General features: G+C 43.5%; 1 protein-coding gene across 1 annotated transcript in view; it reads left to right on the forward strand.

The window, feature by feature from the left end:
- The first annotated feature begins 15687 nt into the window (after positions 1-15687).
- Positions 15688-18499, forward strand: part of LOC110595507 (peptidyl-prolyl cis-trans isomerase A-like) — an 11925-nt gene continuing 9113 nt past the window's right edge. Inside the window, exon 1 of the mRNA XM_021711623.1 lies at positions 15688-15781. Within this exon, the coding sequence (XP_021567298.1) occupies positions 15688-15781 (94 nt within the window). The remainder of the gene's footprint in view (positions 15782-18499) is intronic.

Genomic DNA, 18499 nt, shown 5'->3' on the forward strand with positions numbered 1-18499 from the left:
ATACTTTTTCCCAGTCTGTAGGCTATCTCCCTGCTCTCTTGATGGTTTCTTTGGCTTTGCCGAAGCTTGTCAGTTTAATGAGGTCCCACTTGTCTAGCACTTCGGGTTTTGCTCAGGAACTGGATGCCAGTTCCAACTTCCATATGGGTGTGTCCTACATTTTCTAACGTTCTTATGGTTTGAGGTTTTACATTTAGGTCTCTGATCAATTTAGAGTTAATTTTTGTGCATGGGGATAGATAGGGGTCCTGTTTCAATCTCCTGCATGTGGTCAGCCAGTTTTCCCAGCACCATTTACTGACTAGGTTCTCCTCTCCCCAGTGGTAGGTGATAGAGGCTTTGTCGAAGATGAGTTGGTTGGGAACTTGAGGTTTTGCTTCTGGGATCTCAGTTCTATTCCATTGGTCTATATGCCTGTTCTTGTACCAATACCAGGCTGTTTTGATTATTGTAGCTTTATAGTAAAGTTTAAAGTCTGGTAGTGTGATACCTCCTGCTTTGTTTTGTTTTGTTTTTTTTGCTGAGGATTGTTCTGGCTATTCTTGGTTGTTTTTGTTTCCATATGAATTCCTGTATTGTTTTTTCTAGATCTGAGAAGAATGTTGCTGGTAATTTAATGGGTATTGCCTTAAATCTGTAGGTTGCCTTGTTAAGTTGGACATCTTAACAATGTTGATTCTGCCAATCCATGACCATGCACTGCAATCCCCCTACTGGTGATATACCCTGAAGAACTCAAATCACTCTATAAAAAAGACACCTGCACACATATGTTTATTGCAGCATTGTTCACAATAGCAAAAAAATGGAACCAACTGTGCTGTCCATAAAAACAGGACTGGATTTTAAAAATGTGGTACATATACACAACGAAATATTACACAGCCATAAAGAACAAAGTCATAAACTTCATGCAACCTTATTGGACTTAGAGTCTATAATACTGAGTGATTTTTCACAGAAACAAAGAACTGAGTGTCACATGTTCTCACTCATAAGTGGACCTCGAACAACTACCGTAATACTATAAGAAAAGGATTGACGGTAACGGGAAACTGTGGGGGGAAGGAGGAGTGGGGAGGTGGAAATCTGCCTGGGGAAGGGGGGCATACCTCATCAACAAGGGCACCTGCACAATGAATATTTGTATACCTAACCCTGAACTGTACCCCACAACTTTAAAATAAAAATTATATATGAAAAAAAAAAACCACGCCTTGGAGATAGGAGGTGTCAACATTGGGAAAGCTGAGCAAGTGCTGTTCGGACACTCTTCGTATTATCTTTGAAACTCTCAGGGAAATTTAAAGTTATTTCAGACTTAAAAAATGGAAGCCTTCTGCTGGAAACATGCTACCCTCTCTTCAGAGCCTGATTCAGTCCATTTGTCTTGCCAGCCCCAGCTCCCGTGCTGCTTCCCTATGTCTTGCCTCGCCCCTCCAAGGGGTTCCTTGCTCGGTTCTTTGGCGATTCCATATCATGAGTCCTAAATGGGGATGGGAAAAGCAGCTGGAAGCAGGAAGGCATGGCCGCCTGATGGACAGAGACGGAGGGACCAGGAGGAAGGAGGAAGACGAGGCGCGAGCACTGAAAGGTAGCTTGTGCAAACACATCTACCCGGGATCTTACACACCACCTCTGAGGAGTTTGGCTTTGTAGCGCTTCCTGGCGCAGGCTTCCCTGCACAGGTGCCAGAAGTCAAGTAATTCATGTGAGAGCTGGGGTGGAAAAGTAACACGGGGAAGATAGCCAGCAAAGACTGGATGATGGCCCAGCTACCTGCAAGTGACAGGGTCTCCATCCCCTGGGGGATCTCTGAAAGCCTTGGGGTTCTCCAATCCAAGGTGAGAGAAGATGGAGGGTTTATACGCCGACGCCCATCCTGTGCCATCAGCAACTGCTCTGTGCAGGGGTGCTCTCCAAAATGCCCAGCCCACCTGGGGGAAAGCGCCCAGGCAGGACATCAGCTGGCTTGCACATAGCCAGAAGGGCTGTTGACCAGGCACTGACAGCTTCTGCTGCAGGGTGGGACCAACCCGCTGCTTCCGGCTTCAGTTCCTCCACTTGCCCGACGGGGAAGCCTGGCAAGACCACGGTGCCCTTTGCCTTGACGTTGATGTGGGACATCATCGCAGGGTGGTTGGGAAAATGAAGAGACTGAGTGTGTGGATGCATTTAACTCATGGCCTCTGATGTGACCTCTACTCGGTCACTATTCCCTCCCCTCCAGGCTCCCACCAGACCATGCCCACTCTGGCTGGCACAGACCCAGAGCCTCACACTCAAAGACTAGGCTTGGTCTGGAAACTAATAGCACTGTGACGGCACGATACCAGACTGATAGAAGGAGTGTTTCTCCTCACTCAGGGGGCAGGGGGCAGGAGCAGAGCAGAGTAGGGAAGAAAGTAGGAAATAGAAACCAGCATTGTGGCAGTTGAGTGGCTCCTTCGCTGGGTTTCTAAGGCCCGTATAAGAGCACGGGGCAGTCTGTTTCTGTGAGTACCTTTCTCACGGCGTCTCTCTGGGATCACCCCTCACAAGGCCCCATCAGCCCCTCAACATATGTATTACATATTCCAGCCTGTGGGTTTGCAGCACCAAGATGTTTTTTAACGAAGTGCATTTATGGTGCTTTGCCAAACGCTACTCATAGAAAAACTAATATATTTTCCATTTCTTGGGTCCTTAGGGAAAGACGATATTATAAGCCATTATCCAGAGGTTCTTCTTAAGACTTTCCCAGCTTGACAGCTCTTTTGGTTTTGTATTTTTTTCCTTGAAGGCGATTTCAGTTGTTTACACACCGGTGTTTTCTAAAGTCCCTTTTTCATCTAAAACCTGACAAGGTTAAACATGAACCACACACTTTCAATGTAAACCTCATGCACTAGACTTCAAATAACTGGTACCAAACAACAGCAGACGCTCAAATAACTGAAATTGAGTAGTTCTTTGGGGAGCAAAGAAGCAATGCATCAATCTGAGAATGCTTTTAGCAGCATCCTGCAAAAGTGGTTTGAGTTTACCCACATCCAGTGGCACTTTCCAGCCACTGTATACTTTTATCTCTATTTGGATGATTCAAAGACAGCTGTTGCAAGACCCTGTTCATCTAAAAAGACCCATTACGCTTACAACACTGAGGTTAGTGATAAAGACAGGGGAGTCAGTCCTTTCTCTCAATTTAACCGGAGATATTATGCTGAGCAGCTGATCCAAACTTGGCACGAAACATGGCTTACCCCCCATTAAAGAGGAAGGCAAAATTTGACAATTGATCGTGCCTAACTAGTCACAAAACGTGGACATTTCTTCCCCAAGCGCCGCGAACACCGACACCTCCCATCTGTTCTCTGAGTCATCCTCTCTTCCAAATTCTCGCTCACGAGAGATCCAAGTACATCCATGAGCACCTCTGGGAACATCACGCTACCTCCATCAACCCAGACTCTGGGCTCGTTTACTCAGCTCCTCCTCTCCCAACTTGCTCAGAATCTGCAGGGCTCTCCCCAGCCCAGCGGGAAGAGAGGCGATTTCTGTGGCTGAGACGTGGAGCTTAGTCTCAATCTCTGCTACCTCCACGTATGAATCCCCACTTCTTGCAGGCTCCTTTTTTTGTAGTCTTTCAACCACCTCTCACCATTTCCTGTTTCCACGTGTCTGACATTTGCTCTCTGCTCCCATTTAAATATCACCCGTCTATCAGAGGCTGACGAAATGTGTACCTCCTCCTTAAGTCTCTCTGGGTCCTAAAAGAAAGATATGGTGGAAAAGACAGACAAAATGGAGAGAGATGTAGGGATGGGAGGATTCTGGAGACACCAGGTGGCTTTGCATCATCTCACCTTGGCAATTTCCAAGCTTTGTGGTAGAAGGTAAATTTTTTAACCACTTTGAGTCTCCTTTATGAACAATTATATGTAGTTTATTGGGGTTTTTATTAAAATAAGATGAGATGCAAATTGTCCAGAAAATTAATTGATTTACTTATTTGACAAATTTTAATGAATTGCTTAGTAATATTTAAGTCATGGTAGGATGGTAAAGGCATCATTGAACATGATTGGGTGATTTTGATCACTGACTACTCCGTGAGTAATATTACTACAATATCACTCAGTCATTCTACTCCTAGGATATTTACTCAAAGGAATTAAAAATACTTGTCCATACATGATTGTACACAAATATTCATAGCAGTTTTATTCACAATAACCCCAAAGTTGGAACAACCCAAATGTCTACCAACATGTGAATTGTGTATTCATGCAGCTAAATGTAACTTAGGAATAAAAACAAATACATAATTGATGCAAGCAACAACGTGAATGAATCTTTTAAAGTGTATTAAAGAGCTGGGCTCGGTGGCTCAGCCTGTAATCCTGCGCCTTTGGGAGGCTGAGGTGAGTGGATTGCCTGAACCAGTGGGTTCGAGACCCACTTGGGCAACTTGGTGAGACCTCATCTCTACAATAAATCAAAAAATCAGCCGGGCGTGGTAGCGCGCGCCTGTAGTTCCAGCTACTTGGAAGGCTGAGGCGGAAGGATCGCCGGAGCCCAGCAGGTGGAGGCTGCGGTGGCCAGGAGCGGCCGCTGCACTCCAGTCTGGTCGACAGAGTGAGACTCCAACTCAAAAAAAAAAAAAAAAAAAAGTATTAAAGAAGCAAGACAAAAAAAAGAGAGCACCCATAGTACGATTCCATTTTTCATTCCAGAGCATGAAAAACAATCTCTGATGACATAAAGCAGATCGGAGCTTGCCTGTCCGATTGGGGACAAGGTAAAAAGGTCGGGAGGGAGAGATACAAAGGAACATGAGAAAACTACCTCACTTGCAGCGATGAGTGCATGAATGTAGATGCATATCAACGTCGATCAAACTGTATGCTTCAAATTTATGTAAGTTGTTGTATGTCACTTATACCTCAATAAAGCTGTTCAAAGGCAGTTAAGTTAAAAATAGCTGCCTCACTCCCAAGAACCCCCTGAACTTGAGACATTGTCCTCTCTCTAACATTTTACAGGAACATATGGCCCCCGGTAATCAGGATCAATCACTTCAGCTACACAATAATCAATTCCTTTGTTAGTTCAGTGGCATGGAAAACTCAAAATGACCAGATAGCAATCTTAAGTTTCAATTCAATAAAACCATTGTCATGTCTAGTGGAAGCATTTCTCCTATTTGTAACAAGACCACTAGCTGAAGCAATCCCATTTCCGAGTATTTACCCAAAAGATTTGAAATCATATGTGGAAGAGAGGGCTGCCCTAAAAAACAACAACAACAAACCGCTTTGTGTATTTGGTGCAAATACCCTGTGGATCTTTGCCAGTAAGAAACCTCCTGTTTTGACATCAGCTTTATAGTCTCCCAATTACTAGGATTGTACGCCTTTATTGGAATGGATTGTGAGCAAGGGGAGAAGAGAAGACATTACAGGCCATCATTCTCTCGGACTTTTAAAATGAGACTCCGTATGTCGGGTGTCCAGAATTCAGGGAAACTCTACAGAGAGTCCAATTTTAATATTTGTTTATCTTATTTCTAACATGGCTCTGTAACACGGGAACTTCCAAGGACATTAATAGATGTCTCTCGGAGAAAGTGAGACACTGTGCTCACTTTAGTCCTTCTTGTGGGTGCATTTACAATAGTGCAAGTGCCCATCCTAGCCGGCCATCCTTGTGCCTCACTAGCACCTGGGCTCTACATTCCAGAAGAGAAGCTTCCCGATGAAGAAGATGAGTCTGCAGAGAGGATCCGGGCAAAACATGCAGACCTCTCGCCGTCATTAAGTGTTGCGCGCTACTTCGGCTGGTAGTGAATCTCCTGTCCCTGGAAGTCGCTGAGATTTGTCACATTCAGCAACATGACCTGGCAGAGGAAGGGTGGAGTGGAGAGTGTCCAGAAGGGAGGCCGGGGCAGGAGACCTTCTTCTTTGGCGGAGAGGCTGGGCTCCACCACAGCCAGTGCAGCGAGGCAGCCTCGTGATGGTGAAACTGCAGTAACTTGTTTCTGGTGTATCACAGGGTTCTTGCAATTTCCCCAGACTGAGGGAGAGGTCCAAGGGGTGCGTATTCTCCCATAGACTGCCACTCATTTCTAGGATACTTTCTCCCCACTACTCATGACAAAGAGCGGATGATTTTAACATGGAAGAGACATGGTGGAAATCGTTCCTTCTTGGCATCCAGAGAAGCACGTATTTGGCATCTCCCCCCCACTGCAAAGGGAAAGTCCAGAGAGAGTTGGCGGAGCCGATCACGGCAAGCCCTTGCCTGCACACTTTCTCGTGTCTCTCTGTGCTCATGTTATGCCAAAGGCAAGGGGAAAGATTTCGTGAGCACCCTGCAATCTGCAGCATGTTCTAAGTGCCAACTTCTCCCTGAAAAGGAAACTGAACTCACTGAGGGTCTGACATCTCTTCCGCTCCCCCTTGCCAGGGCACTTTCAGCCTCAGAGGAGAATCCTCTCACCTGTGCTAACAGCTTCCAGGTGGGAACGTGAGCGTGTTCAAGTTTGTTTCCTCTCCCCAGTTCCCCACTTTATCTACCCTGAGGCTTATGTATCCCTGCTCCCTGGAAAACACACAGCCCAGGGGCATTAGCACTACATTTTAGGCGATAAGAAGGAGAGGCTGTATGAAGGAACAGGGCTGTGAGCCAGAAGAAGGTGTTGACTAAAGGGCGTCCACACTGGCCTTCTCTGCAGACAGTTCCATGTCGAATTCTAAATCCATGCTCACACCAGAGAAGGAACAAAGCTACAGGAAGAGCAACGCCTTGTGCGATCTCACGCACAGGTGGAATCTGAGAAAACCTGTGGATGCAGAGAGTGGAACGGTGGCTGCCAGAGACGGGAGAGGATGGGCGGCAGGGGGGGTGTCGGAGCACGTGAAGCTGCAGCTGCACAAGAGGAATAGCATAGGACGGTGGCTGCAGCCAATCGGAGTGCACTGTCGATTTAATACAGCAGTCGATTTTAAATGCTTTCACCACACAAACACACCAAAAAGATAAGCGTGTGAGGCGCAGGTTTTTCATCAGGCTGAGTTTGTCATTCTACACTCTAAACATTTATCAAAACGCCATATTATACCCATAACATATAAAAGTATTATTATTATTTTTGAGTTGGGGTCTCACTCCACTGCCCAGGCTGGAGTGCAGTGGCACACTCACGGCCACCCCCGTGTCAACCTGGCTGGACTTGGGCAATCCTTCCACTTCAGCCTTCCAAGTAGCCAGAACCACAGGCAGGTGCTACCAGGCCCGGCTAATCTCTGATGTAGAGCTGAGGTCTCGCCAAGTGGCTCAGGCTGGTCTCGAAGCTGTAGGCTCAGGCAGTCCACTCACCTCGGCCTCCCAAGGTGCTGGGATGACAGGCTGGGCCACCGAACCCGGCCCAAATCATTATTTTTAACTAAAAGTCAGGCTTAAAGAGAAAGAGAACTGTCTTGAGTTGAGGTGATGAGGCTGGTTCTGTCCTGTTCTGTCACACACTGACTCTGTGTTCTCAAGCCTTTCATCTGCTGGGTCTCAGCTTGTCCATAAGTAAAATGTTGCCTAGAACCAGACAGTTTCCTGAATAATGCACATTTAAGGCAAATATTTATTTAAAAAGAAAAATAGAATAAAGGAGTAACAACAGGGCCGGGTCTTTAGCCGTTCGGCAGCGGTGACGTATTCTGTTTGTCCAGCAGGGTGATGAAAAGACTGAAATGTCATTGGCACAAAACCACAAAATGGTGAAAACTAACCCTGGGTCTCCTTTTTCGTGGATGAGAAAATGGCAGGGTCCAGCGACTAAGGGGGCCTGGGGCTTAAGGAAGATACAAAGGGAGAAATTATTAGGAAGTTGCAGCCACTTTGGTGCAGAAAAACATCAGAATATATATATATTTTTTTTTTGAGTTGAGGTCTTACTCCGTCACCCAGACTAGAGTGCAGGGGCCGCTCCCGGCCACCGCAGCCTCGACCTGCTGGGCTCTGGCGATCCTTCCGCCCCAGCCTTCTGAGTAGCTGGAACTACAGGCGCGCGCTACCACACCCGGCTCGTTTTTGATTTATTGTGGAGATGAGGTCTCCCCAAGTTGCCCAGGCGGGTCTTGAACCCGCAGGCTCAGGCAATCCACTCACCTCAGCCTCCCAAAGTGCTGGGATTACAGGCTGAGCCACCGAGCCTGGCCAAACATCAGAATTTCTTTGTAAGACTAACAATTCCAGCTTCAGGGACCTCGTTTTAAATTACTTTTAGACCACCATGTGAAAGTTAGGATAAATGCTTTAGAAGGCAAAATGTAGCCTTGCCCAGCCTTCTTTTGCACTAATGGTTAGAGACTTAAATGTGGAAACTCTGCACTCTACCCCTTTCAATGTGGTGTTTCCATTTGTACCAGCCCCTGGATATGTCTGCCTCTGAAAGAAACACACAATCATGGATCAGATTTCCCATCAAATTTGACTTTTAGATGTCACTACTTTTATTACATTTCTACATTTGCTATTTGTCTTGTCTTGGCTTAGAAGAAAATGACAGACAAGGCTTCTCTTTCTCCATCAACGGTTGTCCTGTTTTTCTGCTTAGCCAAACAAGTGTTCCTGGTCTTCAGAAAACCCCACCCAACATCTCACAAAAATCTTCTACTTGTCCTGGGTGTCGTGTTACAGGAATGCCAAGTCCAAGTCTCCTCAGATCTGGAGATGTTATTTCTTTGCATTCCTCTGAAAAAATTAGCCTCAGCTGCCCATGATAGACAGGGGCCCCACGAACAGTCTCTCAGGGCCGTGAGCCCAGCTTGTCTGCCTTCGTCGGTTCATCTTCTGCTCTTCAAAATCTAGGTGGCCCTGCCACAACATCTGGGGCCGGCAGGTCCTGGCAGATCCTTGGAAGTGGGAAATGGAAACACACAATCCGGGGGCAATTCCAGGATGGCCACTATAGAGCAGCAGGCTGGCACCTCTTCCACTGAGGCAGGGAGTAAGGACCCAGCAGCAGGTGAACGCGGCACCCTGAGCAGTTCTGGATGGGTGAAGCACCCTGCACCCAGCAGGCATCTCTTTGGACACTCAGAGACCAGAAAGCAGAGGGCTGCAGTAGCAGATGCTGGGATCCGGATGCCCCACCCCCCGTCATGCTCCAGGCTCACACAAGAATTGAAGCCCAGTCCTGTGTATGAGAGGGGGTGAATAAGCCCGACACCCTCTCGGCCAGTTCCTATGTGAGAGCATCTTGGTCAGGGCACAGCAGTGGGCAATGAGAATCCAAGCAGAACAGGGAACAAACCCATGCTCAGACAGCCCCTGCGTGCATGCCTTCCACCTGTGGAGTCCAGTGGCCAGCTCCCAGGCTGGGAAAGCTCGCTCACAATTCACGTGTACAGTCAGCTGGCACTCACTGCCAACAACTGGCGACCGACCACACCCGCTTGATTGGAAAGAATCTGCTATCAGCCCCCACAGCATGGACCCTCATCTCCCCACTCACACCCCATTACAGAGCGTGCACTCTGTTTCAAGTACTTAGCACAGACTTGAACAGGGAGGTGGCAACATGGAAGACATGGGAAGTCTTTTCCAGTAGGGAGATTTCTGGGCCGCAAGGTGCAAATAATAGACAGGGGTCCCATCTCCCACCTGTTCCCCACAGAGTACCTGCAACAGAATCAATTTCTCTCTCTCTCTCTCTCTCTCTCTTTCTCTCTCTCTCTCTCTTTCATTGAGTGATCTATATTGAATTACAGAAAAGGTCCTAGAACAAAAAGACATTAACTAATTAACTTCAAAGCAACAAAAGCAAAAAAAAAAAGAAAAGGAAAAGAAAGAGGTAAGAGATGCTTTTCCCAAGTGAGGAAGGAACAAGGGAGAAACAAAGGAAATCTTGAGAGTCTTAAGAAGACAGTGCTTGGAAAAGCAGCTCTCGGTGTACAAACAATGGACGTCCCCAGAATGACCTGCTTTAGGTGATAGTCACAGAACTCAGAAATTGGATGAATAAAGAGAACCAAGAGAAATTAGAACTTCACCAAACTTAGAAAGTACAGCTTCACCAAAGTTGTACAGGAAGTAAAAGCAGAGTTGGCCAATTTCAGAAAGGCCTGTTATGAAATACTGTAAATGAAGAACTTCATCCTGGAATTTAAAAATGCAATAACAAGCATAGGGAGCAAGATCAATCAGGCAAAGGAAAGAATCTAAGAGCTCGAAGACCAAATTATGGAACTAACCCAGCCTGTCAAAAACATAGAAAAAAAGGCTCAAAAAGAGCAAGAACAAAGAGAAACCCTCTGAGAAGTGTGGGACTATGTCAAGAAGCCAAATCTTTGCCTGATTGTTATCCCTGAAGCAGAAGGGGAAACTGAGAACACCATGGAAAAAGCATTCCATAAATTCATCCAAGAAAATTTCCCATATCTCTCTGGAAAGGTGACCATTCAAGTGCAAGAGTTTCTGGGAACCCCTGCAAAGTATCACATGAGAAGACCATCCCCAAGACACACAAAAATCAGCCTCCACAAAGTAAGCATGAAAGAAAAAATTCTAAAGGCAACAAGAGAGAAAAGTCAGACCACCTACTGGGGAACACCCATCAGAATTTCTCCAGACTTGTAGAAACCTACAAGCCAGAAGCGTCTAAAGTCCCATTTTTAACATTCTCAAAGATAAGCAATTACAGCCAAGAATTTCCTACCCCACCAAGCTAATCTTCATCAGTGATAGAGAATCAAAATCCTTCCCAGACATCCAATTTATAAGAATATGCTTCCTCCAGACAAGCCCTTCAAGAGATGGTTAAGAAGATACTGAACACAGAAACAAAAGACTGATTATACCTATCATAAAAGTACAAGCAAGCATGGAGTTAACAGAGCACAAATAATTCACAAAAGTGAAAATACACACATATATAAATACAAAAGTAAAAAGGAAGAAAAGCAACCCTCTAAAAGCCCTATGAATAAACTCACACATATAAATAATTCCTTTGAACATGAATGAACTGAACGCACCATTGAAGAGGCATAGAGTGGCAAACTGGATAAAGAAGCATGCTCCAACATTCTGCTGCTTCCAGGAAACCCATTTCACTGCAAAGGACACCCCACAGTTCAAAGTCAAAGGTTGGAAAATGACCTTTCAGGCAAATGAAAAGCAGAAAATAGCTGATGTAGCTATTCTGATATCAGAAAAAGCAGACTTCTAACCATCAAACATTAGAAAGACCACAGAAGGACCCTACTTAAAGATGAAAGGCTCGATCCACCAATAAAAAATATCCATTTTAAACATATGTACTCAACATAAGAGCACCAGATTTTATAAAGCAACTACTAAGTAAACTAAGAGAGAACACTGACATGCAATCAAAGTTGAAGACTTCAATACTACACTAACAGCCCTAGATGAATCATCAAAGCAAAAAACCAGAATCTTAACACTCTATCAAATGGATTTAATAGACATCTACAGAACATACCATCCAACAACTATAGAATATACATTCTACGCATCAGCACATGGAACATACTCCAAGATCAGTCACATTCTTGGATATAAATCAAGTGTGAACAAACTTTAAAAGGTCAAAGTAATACTGTGCATCTTCTCAGATCACAGTGGAATAAAAATTAATATCTCCACCAAAAAGATCCTCCCAAAACAAAGACATGGACACTCGACAACATGCTGCTGAACAACTTCTGAGTCAACACAAAAATCAAGACAAAAATAAAAAGATTCCTGGAAACAAACAATAACAAAGAATCTCTGGGATACCAGAAAAGCTGTATTGAGAGGAAAATTTATAGCACTGCACATGTACATTAAGAAGATAGAAAGATCACAAATAAACAACTTGACATCACACCTAGGGACCTGGAAAGGTAACATCATCTAAATCCTAATTTCAGTAGAAAAATTCAGATCACTAAGAAAAGTCACAATTGCAGGATATAGAAGACAAATATCATAGAAAGGATCAACAAGACAAGAAGTTGATTCTTTGAAAGGATAATTAAGATTGACAGACTCCTGGCCAGATTGATTAAAGAGAGAGATAAAGTCTAAGTAAACACAATAAAAATGAAAAAGGTGACCTGAAGAAATTCAGAAGAGATTATCGGAGATTACTGTGAACATCTGAATGCAAATAAACTAGAAAATTGAGAGGAAATGGAGGAGTTTCTGGGATCACACAACCTTCCAAGGTTGAAAGAAGAAGAAATTGAAACTTTAAACAGACCAATAAAAATCTAGGAAATCAACTCAGTCGTAAAAAAAATCTCTCCCCCGAAAATAGCCCAGGACCAGATGGTTTCCCAGCTGAATTCTACAAGACATACAAGAAGGAGCTTATACCAAACTTATTGAAAATATTTCAGGCATTCAAGAACAATGGAATTCTCCCTAAATCATGTTATGAAGCTACCATGATACTGATACCCAAACCTGGTAAAGACCCAATAAGGAAAGAGAATTACAGACCAATCTCTGATGAATATAGATGCAAAAATTCTCAACAAGATTCTAGCAAATAGGATCCAACAACACATCTCAAGGATCATCCATCATAACCGGGTGGGCGTCATTCCTGAAATGCAGGGCTAGTTCAACATTTACAAAACCATAAACATAATTCAGCACATTAACAGATGTAAAACCAAGAACCACATGATTATTTCACTAGATACAAAAAAAGCATTTTGCAAAATCCAGCCTTCCTTCTTGATAAAAACCCTCAAAGACTTAGGCATAGAAGGAACACTCCTCAAAACCATAAGAGCCATCTATGATAAACCCACAGTCAATATTTTGCTCAGTGGTTAGAAGCTTAAAGCATTCCCCCTAAGAGCTGGAATAAAACAAGGATGCCCACTCTCACCCCTCCTAGTCAACATAGTACTAGAAGTCCTGACCAGAGCAATCAGGCAATAGAAAGAAAGTGGGGTATCCAAATAGGAAACAAGGAAGTTAAACTATCCCTCTTTGTGGACAACATGATTCTATGCCTGGAAAACTCTAGGAAGTCTGTCAAAAGCCTCCTTTCAATGATAAGTGACTTTGGTAAAGTCTTGGGTTACAAAAGCAAAGTGCAAAAGGCAGTTGCATTTCTATACATCCGCAGCAAGCAGTTGGATAATCAAATAACAAACATAATTCCATTCACAATAACCACACACACAAAAATGAAGTACCTTGGCATCCACCTAACCAGAGAAGTGAAAGAGCTTTACAACAAAAACTAAAAACGCTGCTCAAAGAAACCAAGGATGACACGAACGAATGGAAAAACATCCCATGCTCACAAATTGGAAGAATCAACATTGTCAAAATGTCCGTCCTATCCAAGACAATCTACAGATCCAATGCAATTCCCTTCAAATTACCAACATCATTTTTCACAGATCTTTAAAAGGCAATACAGAGATTCATACGGAAACAAAAAAACATGAATAGAAAAAACAGTCCTCAGCAAGAGAAACAAAGTGAGAGGTATCATGTTTCCAGACTTTATTACAAGGATACAGTGACCAAGTCACATGGGTTGGTACAGGAATAGGCACATATACAAATGGAACGGGACAGTGTTTCTGGAAGTAAAAATACAGTCTCTCAATCAACTCATTTTTGACAAAGCCACCAATAACAATCATTGGGGAAAGGAGACCATATTTAGCAAATGGTACTGGGAAAACTGACTAACCACATAGAGAGTCATGAAACTGGATCCCTACCTATCACCATATTCCAAAATCAATTCAAAATGGATCAAGGACCTAAATGTCAATCTTCAAACTGTAAGAATCCTAGAATCCTAGATGAAAACGTAGAAAATACTCTTCTGACATCAGATGAGGCAGGCAATGAATTCGTTAACAAGTTTCCAAAAGCGAATGCTACAAAAGCTGAGAAAGACAGGCAGGCGGGACCTCTTCAAACTGAGAAGCTTTTGCCCAGCAAAAGAAACCATCAAGAGAGTAAGGAGGCAACCCACAGAATGGGAAGAAATATTTGCCAATTATGCATCTGACAATGGCCTAAAATCCAGGATCTACAAGGAACTCAAATGAAGTGAAAAGAAAAGAACACACAAGCCCATTAAAAAGTGGGCAAGGGACATGAACAGATACTTCTCAAAAGATGACACACAAGCAGCCAACAGACACAAGAAAAACTGCTCAGCCTCACTAATCATCAGAGAAATGCAAATCAAAACTACAAAGAAATACCACCTAACTCAGTAAGGATGACTGTCATTAATGAATCAAAAACAGCAGGTGCTGGCATGATTGTGGAGAAAAGGGAACATTCTTACACCGTTGGTGGGAATACAAGCTAGTTCAACCTCTAGGGAAAGCAGTGTGATGATTTCTAAAAGAACTTAAAATTGATCTTCCATATGATCCGGCAATTCCTCTCTGGACAATATACCCAGAGGACCATAAATCCGTCTACCAAAAAGACACCTGCACACTCATGTCTATTGCTGCACTGTTCGTAATATCAAAGACACAGAGCCCACCCTGCTGCCCACTGACAGTGGGCAAGACCAAGAAAATGGGGCACGTATACGACGGAGTATGGGGCAGCCATAAAGAAGAACAGAACCACGGTCTTCACAGCAACTTGGATGCCATTGGAGATCACCACACGAAGTGAGCCACAGGAGCAAAGAACTGAATACTGCATGTTCCCACTCATAAGTGGGCACTGAACACTAATTACATAGCATGAGGATGGGACTGGCAGTCACTGGGTACTGCTCGGGGAAGCAGGAAAGAAGGAAAGTGGGGAGCACATGGGAACACAAGGGTCACCCGGTCCATGACCGGGGGAGTGGAGGCCGTCTAGAAGCCCAGACTTTACTTGCATACGGCCTCCTCCGGTAGTGCATCACTCATACCCCACAACCCTATAATAAACAAATAAATCTTCAAAAAATAAAAAGAAAGGAAATATAAAATTCAAAATAAATAAATGAATAAAATTAGCCTCAAAACTGAACGGAGGAAAGGAAGGATGCAAGGCAAGAGGGGGGAAAGAGTGAAGAATAGAAACAAATGCCAGGATTGCTGCTCACAAGAAGCCACTGAGATCACATGGGAGGTAAGATTTTAAAAAGAAGCATAAAGTCACATAACAACATAGCAGGCACAAAATCCCATGAACCCAGAGGGCAAAGCGCAGCACTTGAGTGACGTGTCTGCAATCGCGGGAGCTTGTGGGGCTGCGTCTGGCCTGACTCTGGCTGATCCCCCTGTGATTTCAGCTCCATTCTGGCCACACACCTCTTCACACACTCCGGAATGTCTGCGTGTTCCTTCCACGATGCCTCCTTCCTATGGGTAGGCTGGATCCTCCTGTCTGAAATGTCCTTCGCCTGCTTGAGTACCCAGAAGACGTCTAGTCATCTGTGCAAATACTTCCTCTCTGATAAAGCCTACACTGACTGATGGGAGCCCAGTCAATTACGCTTTCTCAGAGTCTCCAGAGCTACTTAGGCGTGGGTGTTCATGCTGGCGTTTCCACAGTGTGTGTCATCATTCATTTACATGTCACTGCTCCCCACGTCCCTGAGCTCTCACCCTGGCTTCTTCCTGGGAATCTCCATTCTGCCGCATCCGCGACCACTCGTGAACCATTGCCGCCTCAAAGACATGCCACTCTGGCCAAGACCTACGCGTGATGCCCTACTCTCTACTCAGATACATGCTTGCTAAACATTCCCGTGCAGTTTGCTTGCAGCTTCCGCTTCAAAAACGACCAGGCTTCTGTATCGGTAATTTATTTTCGCCTCCTTATGGAGCACGTAACCACTGCTCGAGAGTGTCTGGGCCACAGTCAGCACCTAGTATGTGTTTTTAAGTGTTCACCCCCAAATTAACTCATCTTTCCTGTGAAGTTCGTACCGCCTGTGGAGCGCCCTGTGTCGATGAGTTGCATAACATGAACCCAGCCACTCAAACAGGAGCCATTTCAAGTGCCTTCGAGTTTTTTGCCCAATGTCGAATTGAAGCCTAAGCGTGTATTCACATGTTTTTCACCTGTGTCCACAATGACAGCTTCATGTGGGCACTCATCATCTCCTGCAACGTGGTACTTATCTCTCTTCATTTTCAATTAAGGGTACAAGTGCATGTCCGTGACTTGGGCATGCTGTGCACTGGTGGGGACTGGGCTTCAGGTGACACATTCCCCAGAGAGGAAGCATTGTATCCAATATGAAAGAAAGAATAAAAATTAGGACATAAGTCAGTGAAATTGAAAGCAGGAAGTCGATTTAGAAAATCAGCAAAACCAAAAGCTAGTTCTTTGAAAAGATCAATCGACTCAACAAGCCTCTAGAAAGGTTAATGAAGGGATAAAAAGGAAAAGATACAAGTCACGAGTGCAAAAGATGAAGGAGAGGATATCACACAGATCCCATGGACACGAAAAGAATGATTTTAAATACTGTGACCAACTCTATGCCCATAAGTTCAATAACATAAATACAATGGACCAGCTCATTGAAAGATACAACCTGTCAAAACTCGCCCAAGAATAAATAGACACTATAAATAGGCCTATATCTATTAAGGAAATTGAATCAATAATTAAGGGTCTTCCAAAACAGAAAGCACCAGTCCCAAATAGATCACTGGTGAATTCTATCAAACTATCAAAGAAGAAATTTTGCAAATTTTCTATACCCTCTTTCAGAAGATAAGAGCAAAGGAATACTTCCTTACTCATTCTGTGATGCTAGCATTACCTTCACTTCAATACCAGAGAAAGGTATTATTAAAAACAAACAAACAGTCCAGGCACAGTAGCTCATGCCTATAATCCCAGCACTTTGAGCCCAAGGGTTCTAGACCAGCCTGGGCAACTAGGCGAGACCTCGTCTCTACAATAAATCAAAACAATTTGCCAAGTGTGGTGGCACATGCCTGTGGTTTCAGCTACTTGGAAGACTGAGGTGGAAGGATCACCTGAACCCAGCAGGTCAAGGCTGCAGTGGCCATGAGCGTGCTACTGCACTCCAGCCTGGGTGATAGTGAGACTCCGACTCAAAAAGAAAAATTAAAAAATAAAAACAAAGAAACTTGCAGACCAATGAGCCTATGAACACAGATAGAAAAAACCTCAAGAAAATATTAGCAAATGAATTCCACAATGTATGAAAAGAATTATACACCACAAGCAGGTAGGATTTTTCCTAGGTATGTACGGCTTGTTCAATATTTAAAGATAAAGTAATATACCACATCCACAAGCTGATTAAAATAATTACATTGTCATATCAATAGATGTAGAAAAGCATTTGACAAAGACCAACACTAATTCATAATTAAAACTATTAGCAAATCAGGAATAGGAAGAAAATTTCCTTCACTCAATAAAGAATGTATAAAAAAAAAAAAAGATCTACAACTGACATCATATTTAATGGTGAGAAACCAGAAGTTTTCCCACTAAGAACAAGGCAAGGATGTTTCCTCTCACCACTCCTGTTTAATGTTGTATTTGAAATCCTAGCTATTACAATAAAGTAAGAAAAGGAAATAAAATGTTTGTACACTGAGAAGGAACAAATGAAACAATCTCTGTTCACAGATGCCAAGATTGTCTTTGTAGAAAATCCAAACAAATCAGCAGAAACAACAGAGAAACCCTCCTGGAACAAATATGTCATTATAGCAAGGTTGCAGAATATCAGGGTCAATGACTTTTATATAGTCAACAAAGAACAAGTGGTGTTTGAGATAGAAAAAACATAATAACTATTTACGTTAGCACTCGAAAAGAAAACACTTAGGTACAAATCAAACAACGTATAAGATATATATGTGAAGAAACCCATAAAACTTGGATGAAATACATTTTTAAAAACTAAGTACATAGAGAAATATTTCATGTTTGTGAATAGGAAGGCTTATGATGGGTCAAGATGTCAGATCTTCTCACCATGATCTGCTGATTCAATGCAATCCTAATCAAATCCCAGCATGGCATTTTGTGGATATCAAGAAACTAATTCTAAAGTTTAGATGGTGAGGCAAGAGACTCAGAATAGGCCACACAATATTAGACAAGAACAGTCAGAGGACTAACACCACCTTATTCTGAGACTCACTATAAATCAACAGTAATCGAGTTATGGGTTGGCAAAGGAGTAGCAAAATCAATGAAACAGAACAGAGAGACTGGAGACAGATTCACACAAAGGAGCGCAGCCCTTCCAACAAATGATGCTGGAAGAACAGGCATCTACACTCAGAATAGTGAATCTGGACACAGACCTTCTACCCTTCACAAATATCAACTCAAAATGAATCATAGACTAAATGTAAAACACAATCACTGTAGCACTCCTAGAAGATAACACAGGAAAAAAGACATATCTGATAAAGATAGCTACCCAAAACATACAAAGAACTGTTAAAACTCAACAACAAGCCGGACTCGGTGGCTCAGCCTGTCATCCCGCGCCTTTGGGAGGCTGAGGTGAGTG

The sequence above is a fragment of the Carlito syrichta genome, unplaced genomic scaffold, assembly GCF_000164805.1.
Source record: "Carlito syrichta isolate Samal-C Ts95f unplaced genomic scaffold, Tarsius_syrichta-2.0.1 Scaffold302416, whole genome shotgun sequence".
In the NCBI taxonomy this organism is placed as follows: Eukaryota; Metazoa; Chordata; class Mammalia; order Primates; family Tarsiidae; genus Carlito; species Carlito syrichta.